The sequence below is a fragment of the Apodemus sylvaticus genome, chromosome X (genome assembly GCF_947179515.1).
Source record: "Apodemus sylvaticus chromosome X, mApoSyl1.1, whole genome shotgun sequence".
NCBI lineage: Eukaryota > Metazoa > Chordata > Mammalia > Rodentia > Muridae > Apodemus > Apodemus sylvaticus.
In genome coordinates, this window is record NC_067495.1 from 64,621,923 (window position 1) to 64,638,730 (window position 16,808).

Genomic DNA, 16,808 nt, shown 5'->3' on the forward strand with positions numbered 1-16,808 from the left:
TTAATATTATGGGGAAAGTTAGGATATCTAAAACATATATCCCATTTAAAAGTGATATATAGAGCATCCAACAAAAATAGTCACTCACATACAAAATAACATCTGGACAAGGATATTTATGTAGCATAGATTTGAATGGAATAAGCTGTAAATTACATAGAGGTTCACTAATAGAACATTTCATTTTTGATAATTAACCTGTATTACAATAGAAAATAATGAAAAGCAATGTCTCAATATTGGCTTATTAATTTTACAAATGTGTCATACTAATGGAACATATTAATAATAGGTAAAACTGGGTGTGGGACATAGAAGAATTCTCTTCACAAGAATCTATAAATTTGAAATAATGTAAAATGAAAGCTTCCTTTTGAAAATGCAGGATTAGTTTTCTATCTTTAGTCTAGAATGATTATCACCCCTGTGAGAGTGTTTGGCATGTGTTCATTATGCCTCAAAAGAAATGCTCTTATCTAGGCATGGTTACATGTCATGATCAGTCATTTTGTTGTCAAGGCAACCATCAGTGGCCAGCATCAGCCCAGGGAAAGTATAGTTGTCACTTACATGGCACAGACAGAACAATGATGGCAGCGGTCTGGCTTGATTAGATGGCACCGGTCACAGAACCGTACAGCTATAGGAAATGGAAAGGGGTTAGTATGAGTTCAGGGTCAATATAAGATCCTACACTTTACTAGTTTGTGGATATATTTTGTTACACAGTGACTACAAATGGTTGAATGTATTTCAAGCTGCTAAGTATAAGGTAATAACATAGAAGATTGTGGAAGGTGATTTTTTTGTGTGTCACAATCAGTCTTAAAATTACCTTTAAAGGATGAAAGAAAGAAGAAATGTTTCATATTTGGATAACTGACCACAACATTTTGTATTATAAACTAAGTACTATCAAGTGTTTCAGTGATTAGGGAATTCATTTAGTCTGTTTATTCCAACTTTTCTCTCTGAAAATAAGAATTTATCTTCTATCTCCAGAGGTTATATTGCTTAAGATACGTACAATTGCTACAATATGATAAAGAATGTGGTTTTCAGGATAATTTGAAGAAGGGAAGAGACATTCTGTCTAGAACACCTTGTTAATTCCCCACCTAACAGATAAAGAAATAGAAAACTACCATATCAAGTGTCATAATCAAGGTAAATGGATGGCAGGACTCTAACCTGTATAGTTGTTTTTCTGATGTCTTAATTTTGGGATACACACACACACACACACACATACATACATACAGACACACACACACACACACACATACAGACACACACACACACATACAGACAGACAGACAGACACACACACACACAGACAGACACACACATACATACATACAGACAGACAGACAGACACACACACACACATACATACAGACAGACAGGCACACACACACACACACACACACACACACACACACACACACACGAATCCTCTCCCTCCTCCTTTTCTTTCCCAATTAAAGGCATTTATTATTCTCTTCTTCTCATTTACTGATGGAGTGTTGCTATGTATAATGGTATAATGCTATTATTATATTCTAAAACGTAAAGGTACAGATAATTTGAGAAACATAACAGTTTTATTTAAAGTATGCATTAGGCACATATAAATGATTTAACACAATAGGCTGCAAATTCAGCAGAGTCCTGAGTTCATGTCTACTAATGAGTGTTTGTGTGTTTGTGTGTATGTATGGGGGATGCACAGAGTGGGAGAGAAAGCATATCATTTCTCAGTACATGCCTGTAATAGTTCTGTAATTGATCATTAGCCTTTCATTGTTGCTTCCATACAGTACTTAATATTCTGAGTTCCTAGATGATTTGTTAAAAAGTAAATCAAATGCTATTATTATCCCCTAGACATTCAGTTAATTTCCACCATGCTAAGAATAAAATCCAAATTCTGTACCATAGTTTGTGGCCTCTTCCTAACTTTTCAAGCATACTTTGTACCACTCTCCATTCTCCACGCTCCGGTGACATTGGCTACCTTTCTGCCTTGTAGAATGGGAACAGTCTGCTTGTCTCCTGGCCTTCAAAGTTCTTTGTCTTTAGTGATTATCTCTGTGCTCTTTAAATGGCTTCATGGCTAATTTTATGTGTCAACTTAATCGGTGTGCTGGTTAGTTTCTGTCAGCTTGATGCAAACTGGAATCAACTGGGAAGAGAACCTGAATTGAGGAATTCTAAGTTGTTTGTGAGCATGTCTGTGAAGTATTTTCTTGATTAATGAGGGATGTATGAGGGCCCAGATGTCTGTCGATCCTTGGGCAGGTGGTTCTGGGTTAAAAGAGAAAGGTAGCCATGGAGAACAATGTTTCTCCAAGGTCTCTGCTTAAGTTCCTGCCTTCATTTCCCTTGTTGGTGAAATGTTATTTGGAGTGTAAGATGAAATCAACCCCTTCCCCTCAGAGTTGCTTTTGTTCAGTCCTAGCAACAGAGAAGACAATGAAGACAACTGTGTACTCATGTTTGTGTTCCTTCCTTAATTCCCTAAGTGATGATGAACTGTTACCTAAAAAGTGTAAGATAAATTAGTCCCGGGGCATGGGGCTTGTGTCCTGCCTGGAGAACAGCAGAGGAAGAGAATCCCCACGGCCATATTTGCTGCCTGCTGGAGCAGAAGAGCTTCACTAGGTACTGTATCACCCCGAGCTTTAGATCTCTGGGGGATGCAAACCGCCAGGGGTTTGCCTGCACTCAAGAACTGAGCTCATAGGCAGTTTGTCTGCCAGTCTGCCGGGCGTGGGGCCTGTGTCCTGCCTGGAGAGCAGCAGAAGAAGAGAATCCCCACGGCCATATTCACTGCCTGCCAGGGAAGAAAAGTGTCACAAGGTACTGTATCACCCCGATCTCTGGGGATGCAAACAGCCAGAGGTCTGCCTGCACCCAGGACCTGAGCACACAGGTGGTTCATCTCCCAGCTGGTAGATCGTGGGGCCTGTATCCTGCACAGAGAGCAGTAGAGGGAGCAACTCCCCGTGGCCATCTTCGTGGCCTGCCTGGGAGGAAAAACACCACTAGGTACAGTATTATCCTGAGCTTAAGATCTCTGGGGGTGCAAATCTCCAGGGGTCTGCCTGCACCCAGGACCTAAGAACTCAGGCGGTTTATCTGCAAGCTGGTTGGTTGTGGGGCCTGTGTCCTACTGAGAATCAACAGAGGGAGTGACTCCCGCACACATCATCTTTGCTCCATAACAGAGCAGTCTGAGAACACCTGGTTCACCTTGACAACTCAAGTATAACATTTCTTGAGGCAAGACTGAGCAGGGTTACAAAGGCACAAAAGGAAAAGTAATCTGTGCCAGAGGAAACCCAGTGATCCAGTGTCTCAGAAATAGCCTTAAAGGTCCACAGTAGGCTGAAGCACCAGCCAGTAACAATAAGACCATCTAACACCAGTGAGAACTAGATGGCTAAAGGCAAGCGTAGGAACATTACTAACAGAAACCAAGGCATTGTGGCAGCAGCTGAACCCAATACTCCAACAATAGCAAGTCCTGCATACCCCAACACACCAGAAAAACAAGAGTTGGATTTAAAAGCACTGGTAAGGATGCTGTTAGAGGAACACGTGTTCTCTGACAAGAACTTCAGATCTCTGAAGAAGGAAATTGAAGAAGATCTCAGAAAATGGAAAAATCTTCCATGCTTGTGGATTGGCAGGATTAATATAGTTAAAATGGCCATCTTGCCAAAGGCAATCTACAGATTCAATGCTATCCCCATAAAAATCCCAACCCAGTTCTTCATAGAGCTAGAAAGAGCAATTCTCAAATTCATCTGGAATAACAAAAAACCCAGGATAGCTAAAACTATTCTCAACAGTAAAAGAACTTCAGGGGGATTCAGTATCCCAGACCTCAAACTTTACTACAGAGCAATAGTGATAAAAATTGCATGGTATTGGTACAATGTCAGGCAAGCGGATCAATGGAATAGGATTGAAGACCCAGAAATGAACCCACACACCTATGGTCACTTAATCTTTAACAAAGGAACTGAAAGCATCCAGTGGAAAAAAGATTGTCTTTTCAACAAATGGTGCTGGTACAATTGGAGGTCAGCATGCAGAAGAATGCGAATTGATCCATTCTTATCTCCTTGTACTAAGCTCAACTCCAAATGGATCAAGGACTTCCACATAAAACCTGACACACTGAAACTAATAGAAAATAAACTGGGAAAGACCCTTGAGGACATGGGCACAGGGGAAAAGTTCCTGAATAGAACACCAATAGCTTATGCTCTAAGATCAAGAATTGACAAATGGGACCTCATAAAACTACATAGTTTCTGTAATGCAAAGGACACTGTCAAAAGGACAAAACGTCAACCAACAGATTGGGAAAGGATCTTCACCAACCCTAAATCTGACAGAGGGCTAATATCTAATATATACAAAGAACTCAAGAAGGTAGAACCCAGAGAACCAAATAACCCCATTAAAAAGTGGGGTATGGAGCTAAACAAAGAATTTTCACATGAAGAACTTTGGAGGGCTGAGAAACACCTTAAGAAATGTTCAACATCATTAGTCATTAGGGAAATGCAAATCAAAACAACCCTGAGATTTCACCTCACACCAGTCAGAATGGCTAAGGTCAAAAACTCAGGAGACAGCAGGTGCTGTCGAGGATGTGGAGAAAGAGGAACACTCCTCCACTGCTGGTGGGATTGCAAGATGGTGCAACCACTTTGGAAATCAGTCTGGAGGCTCCTCAGAAATCTGGGCATGACACTTCCTGAGGGCCCCGCTATACCACTACTGGGCATATATCCAGAGGATTCCCTGGCATGCAATAAGGACACATGCTCCACTATGTTCATAGCAGCCCTATTTGTAGTAGCCAGAAGCTGGAAAGAACCCAGGTGTCCCTCAACAGAGGAATGGATACAAAAAAATGTGGTATATTTACACAATGGAGTACTATTCAGCCATTAGAAACAATGAATTCATGAAATTATTAGACAAATGGATGGAGCTGGAGAACATCATACTAAGTGAGGTAACCCAGTCTCAAAAGATCAGTTATGGTATGCACTCACCGATAAGTGGATATTAGCCTAGAAACTTTGAATACGCAAGATATAACCCACATATTAAATGATGTCCAAAAAGAACGGAGGAGTGGCTCCTGGTTCTGGAAAGACTCAGTGCAACATTATAGGGGAATACCAGAACACGGATGTGGGAAGGAATAGATGGAGGAACAGGGGGAGGGACGAGGGCTTATGGGACTTGTGGGGAGTGGGGACCCAGAAAAGGGGAAATCATTTGAAATGTAAATAAAGAATACATTGAATAAAAAAAAGATAAATTAGTCCCATTCCTCTCCAAGTAGCATTTGTTTAATGTTTTATCACACCAACAGAGACATGAACAATAACATTCCTGCCTATCTGGATGGCTTTTATATCTGTGTGCCATGAGGGTATTTCCAGAGCAAAGTAGCCTTTAAATAGGTATACTTAGAAAACCAGATAATCTTCAGCCATGTGGGTTTGCTATGAAGAGGGCTTGAATAGAACAAAAAGGCAAAGAAAGGGAGAATCTATTCTCTGCCTGACTGCATGAGCTGGGATATTAGAGTCTTGCTGCTCTGCCATGGGAACTTAAGCAGTTTGGATTCCTTTTTCTTCAGCTCTTCTGTCTTGAACTGAAAATTGCACTGTCAGGTCTCTGGTTCTGAAGTGCTTGGATTTGGCTCTGCATCTACACTGTGGTTTGCCTCATGCGTAGGCCTTAGGTATAGCTCCAAATGGAGCTCTCCCACCACCTTCAGAGACTGCAGCTTTCATATGTGGATAATGGGACTTTTCAGCCTTTTTAGTTGCTGAAACTAAATTCTCATAATAAGTTTATCTATTTATCTATCTATCTGTCTGTCTGTCTGTCTGTCTGTCTGTCTGTCTGTCTATCTATCTATCTACCTACCCACCTACCTATCTATCTATGTATCTATCTATCTACTTATCTATCTACCATCTAGTCATCTTTTGATCCTGTCTAATTTACTGGTTCTATTTCTTCCAAAGAACACAAGCAATATAGATTTTTGGTACTGAGAATGATTATAGAGATAAAAATTTAAGAAGTCTTTTTTGCGTATGAGTACACTATCGCTGTCATTAGACACACCGGAAGAGGGCATCAGATCCCATTACAGATAGTTGTGAGCCACCATCTGTTGCTGGGATCTGAACTCAGGACCTCTGGAAGAGCAGTCGATGCTCTTAACCACTGAGCCATCTCTCCAGCCCCCAAATTATTTTCTGAAATTGTCTTATTTGACTTTCTGAAAGTGGGTTGCTTTATTATTCAAATTAAGTTTTAAATGTGATTTAAGTTAAATTAATCACTACATTTCAGTATTAAAGAGGGTACTGTTAATCCATGACATGCTCTGGCAGTGCAGATTTCTAAAGTTTCTTCAATAAATGTTATCAATCAGTATAAGAAGCAAGGAGATAGGTGACTGTGTATATATTTTTGACCATTTTAAGAAAACTAATGAGGTTGGCTTGTTGGTTCTAACAACACTGGAAAAGTAATGAAAGAAAAGACTGAGATATGGGCTTCAAATTTCCTGCTCAATACATAAATGACCTAAAAGCTTATATGCTTCTCCTGAAGGAGATGTTTATCTCTTATAGCCACAGAACAGGGATCAGTGAAAATCAAATACAGAATTTCATCTTGGGACTACTTAAATTACAATGCAAGTTGAACTCTTGGTCTTGTAGGATATTTACTGCTAAACTAGGGTCACTGTCTATGTAAGAGTAGGATTCTATATTAAGACTTGGTGAAGTCAGAGATACTATGCTCCTAAATTCTGACCCACAAGGATGTACAATACATTTGAAGAGAATCACTTAAGTTTTGTAACATGAACACAAAAATCCAAAGGAAATGTATGGGAACAGATATTAAGGATTGTGGATATTAAGGACAATGTTGGAAAGAATATAAAATTAGATCTGGCTAAGTTTATTAATAGATAAGCAGAGATCCTGCATTAATGTTGAAGATTAGGGAGGTCAAATACTACAAAGTCTTGTTTCTATGTGGAAGGAAGAAATGGTTTATAGATGAAGAATGTAGAATAGTGGTCACTAGAAGTCAGGAAGAGTTTTAGGTTGCATGATAGAGGGAGTGCACAGTTACTTTCCTATTACTGAGATAAAACACTACGAACAAGGCAGATTACTGAAGAGGATTTGGGGGTTTATGGTTCTAAAGGTTAGAGTCCATGATGGTGGAACAAAGGTATATATCTTGAACCATTAATATGAAGCAGAGAAAACAAACTTGAAATAGTATGAGTCTTTAAACTCTCAAAGTTTGCTCCCAGTGACATAGATCTTCCACCAAGGATACATTTCTCCATCCTCTCCAAATAGTACAACTGGGGATCAAGTATTCAAATACACAAGACTATAGGCCACATCTTCTTCAAACCATGAAAAGGTTGGATAATGGGCATCAAAATATAGTTATAACAGGAGAGATAAGTTCTAATGTTCTACAGCAATAAGAAGGTTACAGTAATTTATTGTGTATTTTATAGAGAATGTGAAGAAAAGAACTGAAAGTTTCCAAATGCTCAAAATTTTCAACTTTAGGAGTTGAAAATGCTAATTAATCTGATTTAATACTGAATACTATACACTTGTTTCAAATACCACATTGTGCCCCATAAATATGAACAATTATTCTATCTTGGTAATAAAAAGAATAGTAAGACATGTCAAAAATTGAACAAAATATATCTCTGCATATAATTTACATGTGTTTCTAGTTCATATCTTTTGTTTTTTTATATTTTCTATTCTACTGCATAAATTACATACTTTTCTACCTAGTTTTAATAAGTTTTACACCCAACCAATGTCTCCACTCACCAGGCCCTTCACATCTTGTACCAGTGTCTAGCCAGGTGAGTCTACCTGGTCCAGCCCTCTATACACTCACAAACTACCAAATAGAGCTTGGGTCCCATATCCAGTGTCATGGTCTAATCTAGACAATCTGACTTGTGAAACTCCCAACTTCCAGGCTCTGGCACAGTCCTGTGCCATCTACCAACAGCCTATAGTCAGACCGCTCATGTGATCATCTAACAGTCTCCACCCAGCATGCCCCACAAAACTTGTACCAGGGTGTAGTGAGGTAAGTCTGCTCAAGCCTCCACTCCATACACTCCAAATCCTCAGATCTAGTCTGGGTCTCACATCCAGTGGCTAGACTTATTTAGGACAGCCCTGTTTTTACAGCGCACAAACTGTGGGCCCTGTGAACTACATCCAATCTCTCTATTCATCCAGGTGCTGTAATCTTATGCCGGCATCTAGCCAGGTAAGTCCATCTAATCCTTCCCTCCAAAAAATGTTCTCACCATCTAGAATAGATGAAGAAGAATTCCAGGCCAATGGCATAGAAGGATCTTCAATAAGGTCATAATAGGAAAATCCCCCAAACTAAGGAAAAACATACCCACACAGTACAAGAAGTACATGCAACATCAAATTGATAAGATCAGAAAAAATATCCCCATGGCATATTATAGCTAAAACATTAAGTATATAGAACAAAGAAGGAATATCAAAAGCCGCAAGAGAAAAGACACATGTCACATGTAAAGGAAACCCATCAGAACAATAGCTGGTTTCTCCATGGAACCTCTGAAATCCAGATGTGCCTGAAGCAATGCATTCCAAGTTCTAAAGGATCATCAGTGTCAACCTAGACTACTGTACCAAGAAAAATGATCAGTCATAGTTGAAGGAAAAAGAAAAACTTCCCATGATACAAACACCTAAAAAGCTTTATATCTGGCAGACCCACCCTAAATAAAATATAGCAATCTCTACTTCAGCTGAAGAATAAACACAGCCAAGAGACTGTGGAAAGAAAACAAATAAAGCTGTAATTACTGAAACATGAACTACTACTAGAGAACACAAACAACAACAACAAAGAAACAAAACCACAATGACTGTAATCAACACACATCCTTAAACAAAAACTTTACATATCAATGTCTTCAATTCTCCAATCAAAATATACATGCTAGCTGAATGAATCAAGAGACAAAAATCCATCTTTCTGAGGTTTATAAGAAACTCATTTCAGCTTCAAAGATGGGCATCAATGCAAGGATGGACAAAAGTACTTCAATTAAATGGGACCAGAAAGCAAGAAAGCATTGTAATTTTAATATCTGACAGAATAGACTTCCAACTAAAAGTAATCAGAAGATATAAAAAGGGCATCTCATTTTAATGAAGAAAACAATGAAAAGATAAGATATTACTATCCTAAATATATATCTAAAAAATTCTATTATACCTAATTTCACAAAAAGCATACTACTGAAATTAAAGACACGGACTAATATCAGTTCATTAATACTAGGTGATTTCAATACTCTACTTTGTCCAGACATGCCATCTGGACAAAAATAAATAAACAGAATTATTTGACATCATACCTTAAATGGACTTATTAGATATCCACACAAACACCAGTAAATATATATTCTTTTCAGCAGCCCAGGGAAGCCTCTCTAAAACAGACTATATCAGGAAACAAAACAAAGCTGAAAAAATCCAGAAAGACTGAAATAACTTTGTGTATCTAATCCGACCATAATACAATAAATATAAAATTGACAGCAAGCAAATTTCTACTAAATACATAAGCTCATGGATATTAAAAACTCACTACTGAATGAGTGGTCATTGAAGAAAAAATTCTTGGAACTAAATGAAAATGAAAACATAATACGAAAACCTCTTTTGTGAGTGGATATAAGCCCAGAAGCTTAGAATACCCAAGATAAAATTAACGGGCCAAATGAAGCTCAAGAAGAAGGAAGAACAAACTATAGACACTCTGGTCCTTCTTAGAAGGGGGAACAAAATACCCATGGGAGGAGGTACAGAGACAAAGTGTGGAGCAGAGACTTAAGGAAAGGCCATCCAGAGACTGCCCCACCTGGGGATCCATCCCATATACAGACACCAAACTCAGATACTATTTCGGATGCCAACAAGTACTTGCTGACAGGAGCCTGATATGGCTGTCTCCTGAGAGGCTCTGTTAGTGCATGACAAATACAGAGGGGGACACTCTCAGCCAGCCATTGAATTAAGTACAGGGTCCCCAATGGGGGGGCTAGAGAAAGGACCCAAGGAGCTGAAGGGGTCTGCAGCATCATAGGAGAAACAACAATATGAGCCACCCAGTACTCCTAGAGCTCCCAGGAACAAAACCACCAACCAAAGAGTACACATGGAGGGACCCATGGCTCCAGATGCATATGTAGCAGAGGATGGCTTTGTTGGACATCAAAAGGGAGGAGAAGCCCTTGGTACTGTGAAGGCTTGATTCCCCAATATAGCAGAATGTCAGGACAGGGAAGCGGGAGAGGGTAGACTGATGAGCAGGGGAAGGGGGAATGGGTTAAGGGATTTTCGGGGGTCGGGGGGGACAACATTTGAAATGTAAATAAAGAATATATCTAATAAAAAAAGAAACAGGGGGAGGGAAGAGGGCTTATGGGACTTTCAGAGAGTGGGGAGCCAGAAAAGGGGAAATCATTTGAAATGTAGATAAAATATTATGTTGAATTAAAAAAAAAGAAATAGTTCCCAGATTGTATGGTAAGTACTCATGGTGGTTCAGTTGTGCTTATAAGCTGATGACAATTTCCCACAATCTATGGAAAACAGAGACTAAAGAATTGGACAATATTCTACAGATATTCCTCAGGCACAGTGGTTCTGTGGAACTTCCAAATCAGAACACAAAAGTATCCATAATAAAATTATCTAACTACTATAAGTGTTGCACTGAGGCTGACTGCATGATATAGAGGAAGGTAAATCCAATTGCTGGGGTATATTTAGAAAAAAATGTCTACAGTTATTATTTTTAAAGTATTTATCGCCAAAAAAGGATGTGGGGGGGGAAGAGGCTCAAAATGTTAATAAAATAATATTTATTCATTTTATTGAAAATAACTTATTTTAATGTATATATTGATACTCAATAATTAAAGTTGCTAAAGTTTTAGTGTCTTAATCACAGTGAAATGAGCAAATGAAGCATCTTCGGAAAGAACCTTATTTATAAAACATTCTGAAGTAGACAATCTTCTCTACTTAGAGTTAAAATGACAAGCCTTCCTACCCTCTAGCCCACTGTCCTTCACCCTCTCTTTCTTCATTTTCTTGCCTTTTCTGATTTTCCTGGACATTACCTTGATGAAATACATTCCCATCAGTATGACCCTAAATTGCTTGCATACTTCTACAAGTGCTAGAGTATGGCTGGGACCAATTTGTGGATCCAACCAACAGATTAGGGAAAGGCAACACTAGAGTAAATACCATCAATATCCCTTAACTTCTATATTTTCTCATTTATTATATTGGGTACTTTAATTCTGTCAAAGTTATAATATACTATTTCTTTTTTTCTATATTCTTTGTTTACATTCTGAATACTTTCCCCTTTCCTGGTTCCCCCCTAAAAAAAAAAAAAGAAAAGAAAAGAAAGGAAGTATAAAAAAATAAAAACCTCTGAAAAACTATAAAAGTAGGCCTACAAGGGAAACTTGGATCTTTAAGTGCCAATATTGAACAATCTTCATAAAAATAAAAATAATCCCCAATTTAAAAAAAAATAAGATCACAAATAAGTGGGTTTCTTATACAACTCACAAATTTGAGAAAACAAGAACAAATCAAACCTAAACCCTGTCTATGGAGAAGTTAAAAAAAATCAGAGCAGAAATTAGTGAAGTAAAAGCAGAATAAAACCAAACCAACAAAATACAAAGAATCAATGCTTCTAAGAGCTGGTTCTTTGAAAAGATAAATAAGATTGTCAGTCCCTGGGCCCAACTAACCAGAAGGAAGAACAAAATGACCCAGGTTAGAAACAAACAGGAAGATATTACAAAATACATCAATCAATTCAGGATATTATAAGGGAAGTGTTTAAAAACCTGTACTCCATTAAGTTGGAAAATCTTAAAGAAATGGATGAATTTCTAGATTAATCCAAACCAACCAAATTATACCAAGAAGGAATGAACAACCTAACTACACCTATTATAAACAAGGAGATTAAAACAGTAATAGCCTTCCAACTTAAAAATATCCAGACACAAATGGATTCAAAGCAGTATTCTACCAGGATTTCAAAGAAAATCTATATAGCCAATATTTTTTAATTATTCAAAAAAATAGAAACAGAAGGAAACTCCTTTTTAGGAAGCTAGTATTAGTATAATACCAAAACCAAGTAAAGGCACTACAAAAAAAGAGAAATCCACAGGTCAAATTTGCTGATGAATGTAGATTCAAAAAATCATAAAACATTTTCAAACAGAACACAGATATACAACAGAAGGATTATTCATATAGACCAATTCATCCCACAGATAAAGGTATGGTACAACACACACAAGTCAATAAATGTGATAACCCATATGAATGGACTTAAAAACAAAAGTCACATTGTCATTTTAACACATGCAGAAGACATCTTTGACAAAGGCCAATATGTCTTTATGATAAAAGTCCTAGAGAGATCAGGATGAAAGGCAACATACAACAGATAATAAAAGCTATATATGAGAACCTCATAGCCAACATAATTCTCATCTTGAAGCAATCCCACTGAAGTGGGGAATGAGACAGGGATATCCCCATTCCCTTTCAATATTGTGCTTGAAGCACTAGCTGGAGCAAGAAGACAAGAGAAGGGAATTAAAGCAATGGTCAAGTTGTCCATATTTGCAGAAGTATGGTATCATATATTAGAGAGCCTCAAAGTCTTACCAGAAATTTTCTAGAAATAATAAACAAATTTAGCAATATGGAAGGATATATAATCAACTTACAAAAGTCATTAGCTTTTCTATACACCACCAACAAACACACAAAGAATGATGTAATAGACACACTCCCATTCACAATAGCCTCAAAGAAAATTAAAATCTGTAGGAATAAATCTAACCAATGTAGTGAATGACCTCTATAATTAAAATGTTAGATTTCTGATGAAATAGAGAAAGACACTATAAAATGGACAGATACCTTATGCTCATGGATTGGTAGAAATAATATTTTGAAATGAACCATTCTACCAAAAGCCATTTACAGATTCAATGGAATCCCAATCAAAACCTCCCATCATATTCTTCACAGAAATAGGAAAAACTATCCTAAAATTCACATGGAACTACTGGCAGCCAAACCAAATATCAGCAAAAAGAACAATGCTGCAGAGATTCCCATTCTGGACCAAAAGGTGCAGTACAGAGATACATTAATAAAAACAATGATACGGGCACAAAAACAGACATATAGGTAAATAGAACAAAATGCAAGACCCAAATGTAAGTATATATAACTTGAATTACCTTATATTTGACAAAGATCCACAAACCATACACTGAAGAAAGGGCAGTATCAAGAAATATTGCTAGGAGCTGGTACAATCACTCTGGAAATCAGTTTGGCAGTTCCTCAGAAAATTGGACATAGTACTACCAAAGGACCCAGCTATATCACTCCTGGGAATATACTCAGAAGATTCTCCAACATGTAATAAGGACATATGCTTCACTATGTTCATAGCAGTCTTATTTATAATAGGCAGAAGCTGGAAAGAACCCAGATGTCTTTCAACAGAAGAATGAATACAGAAAATGTGGTACATTTACACAATGGAATACTACTCAGCTATTAAAAACAATGAATTCATGAATATCTTAGGCAAATGGATGGAACTAGAAAGTGTCATCCTTTGTGAGGTAACCCAATCACAAAAGATCACACATGGAATACAGTCACTGATAAGTGAATATTATTAGCCCAGAGCTTGGAACACCCAAGATACAACTCACAGACCACATGAAGCTCAAAAAGAAGGAAGACCAAAGTGTGGATATTTCAGTGCTTCTCAGAAGGGAGATTAAAATACCCATGGGGGGAGATTCAGAGACAAAGTGTGGAGCAGAGACTGAAGGAAAGATCATCCTGAGACTGCCCCACCTGGGGATCCATCCCATATACAGTTACCAAACCCAGATACTATTGTGGATGCTAAGAAGTACTTGATGACAGGAGCCTGATATAGCTACCTCTTAAAAGGCTCTGCCAGTGCCTGACAATACAGAGGTGGAGGCTCTCAGCCACCTCTGTACCACTGAACTGAGTACAAGATCCCCAATGGAGGAGCTAGAGAAAGGACTGAAGGAGCTGAAGGAGCTTGCAGCCCCATAGGAGGAACAACAATATGAACCACCCAGTATCCCCAGAGCTCCCAGGGACTAAACCACCAACCAAACAGTACACATGGAGGGACCCATGGCTCCAGCTACATATGTAGCAAAGGATGGCCTTGTTAGACAGCAACGAGAGGAGAGGCCATTGGTCCTGTGAAGGCTTGATGCCCCAGTGTAGGGGAATGCCAGGACAGGGAAGCTGGAGTGGGTGGGTTGGTGAGCAGGGGGAGGGGGAAATGGGATATGGTGTTTTCAAAATGGAAACCAGGAAAGGGGATAACATTTGAAATGTAAATAAAGAAAAATATCTAATTAAATAAAAAGAAAAAGAAAAAAAAGAAAAAAAGAAAGAAATATTACTGGGAAAACCAGATGTCCATGTGCAGAAAAATGAAATTAGACACACATCTATCATGTTGTACACAAACTAACTCCAAATGGGTCAAACACATAAACCTGAAACCTTAAACACTGAACCTCCTAGAAGGAAACCTAGGAAGTATGATGTGTGCCTAGGAAAGGACCTCATGACTTAAGACTCCAATTGCCCTATAATTAAGAGCACCAACAGACAAATGGGACTTGAGAAAACCAAAAAGCTTGTACATGGATAACAAAACAATAGTATGAAGCAGAAGCCTACGCAAGGTAATCTTGGCCAGCTATACACCTGACAGAAGTTTACTATCCAGAATATAGAAAGAACTCCAAATATAAAGCATAAAAAATGATCCATTTAAAATGGCCTACAGATCTGAACAGGGTCCTCAAAAGCAATAAAAGTTCCTAAGAAATACCCCCAAATATTAATCATTCCTAGCAGTTATGGAAATGAAAATTAAAACAACTTTGAGATTGTATCTTACCCAGTCATCCTTGGAAAAAATAAGATAGTAGAGCAGAAGTGTTGAAGAGGATGTGTAGGAAAGGGAAACCTGACTCACTGTTAGGATTGCAAACTGGTCAAACCACTTTGAAAATCAGTATGGAGAACATTAAAAAAGCTAAAAAATAAATCCTATGACCCACATGACCCAGCTGTACCACCCCTTGGCATTTCCTCACAGGACATGACATCCTGCTCCACAGATACTTTTACAGCCATGTTCACTGCATGTTCACAATAGCTAGGAAATGGACACAATACAAATGGTCTTTAACTGATGACTGGATAATGAAAATGTGGTGCCTATACCCAATGTAACACTACTATTCAATTGTAAAGAAAAACAAGATAAAAAAAATTGCAGGTAAATGAATGGACCTAGAAAAGATTGTATTAAATGAAGTAATAACACAGTTCTGTCTCATCTGTGGTTCCTACATTCAAATCCCTGTGAATATGTAACAGTGAGTAGTCCCAGAAATCAGGGAAGTTAAAAGGGGCATGGGGGTATAATATATAGAGAGAATAGAACAAATGGATGGAGCTGGAGAACATCATACTAAGTGAGGTAACCCAGTCTGGAAATATCAATCATGGTATGCACTCACTAATAAGTGGATATTAACCTAGAAACTTGGAATACCCAAGACATAATCCACATATTAAATGATGTCCAAGAAGAACGGAGGAGTGGCTCCTGGTTCTGGAAAGACTCAGTGTAGCAGTATAGGGGAATACCAGAACAGGGAAGTGGGAAGGGGTGGATGGGGGAACAGGGGGAGGGAAGAGGGCTTATGGGACTTCCGGACACTGGGGAGCCACAAAAGAGGAAATCATTTGAAATGTAAATAAAGAATATATTGAATAAAAATTATTTGAAGGGAAATAGCAAAATGGGAGGATTAATGGCAGAGTAATGAGTAAAATCAATGCAGAAGGAGAGAAGTAAGAGGGTAAAATAACAGTAAGGATGTCTGAAAAAGACATAAAGAATCATATTATTATCTACTTACCTAACATTTCATACAAATATATACACACACACATATATATAATAGACTATCTAATAAAAAACCTCAATGCTAGACGTAAGAAGCCCCCTTGTGAGTTGCTGGACAAGGTTGGATCTGACCTGAAAGCCTCCTGCCTGAAAACCAGCTTTCCGAGTTTCCAAGGGAGGGAAGCCACCAACACTCCTAACTATGATGTCTATAAACTACAATAATGAAAACCCTAAGGCTGCAGTAATGGCATGCATACTTTCACAGTGACTACCAGCTAGCTCTCTGGTTAGACTAAAGACCTACTCAACAAGGGGGAAATAATGCCTGGTACTAGAAACCTACTCACCAACCCCAGACTAGTGATCTGTGTAACAGCTCTGGATGTCCTGGAGACCCAGGCTTTGTAGGCCCAGGCTGGCCTTGAAGTAACAGAGATCTGCCTGCCTCTGTCTCCTGAGTGCTAGGATTAAAGGCACGAGCCATCACTATCCAGCATAAACATTTATTCTTATATCCACAGGTATAGGTAGTTCTCAACCATCATTAATAAAATTTCTCTGTACAAAGACCATTACAGAAA

General features: G+C 38.3%; 1 protein-coding gene across 1 annotated transcript in view; it reads right to left on the minus strand.

Annotated features, from left to right (window-relative positions):
• Zdhhc15 (zinc finger DHHC-type palmitoyltransferase 15) overlaps positions 1-16,808 on the minus strand; it is a 126,221-nt gene that overhangs the window by 32,264 nt on the left and 77,149 nt on the right. Inside the window, exon 5 of the mRNA XM_052171074.1 lies at positions 571-640. Coding sequence (XP_052027034.1) covers positions 571-640 — 70 coding nt within the window. The remainder of the gene's footprint in view (positions 1-570; positions 641-16,808) is intronic.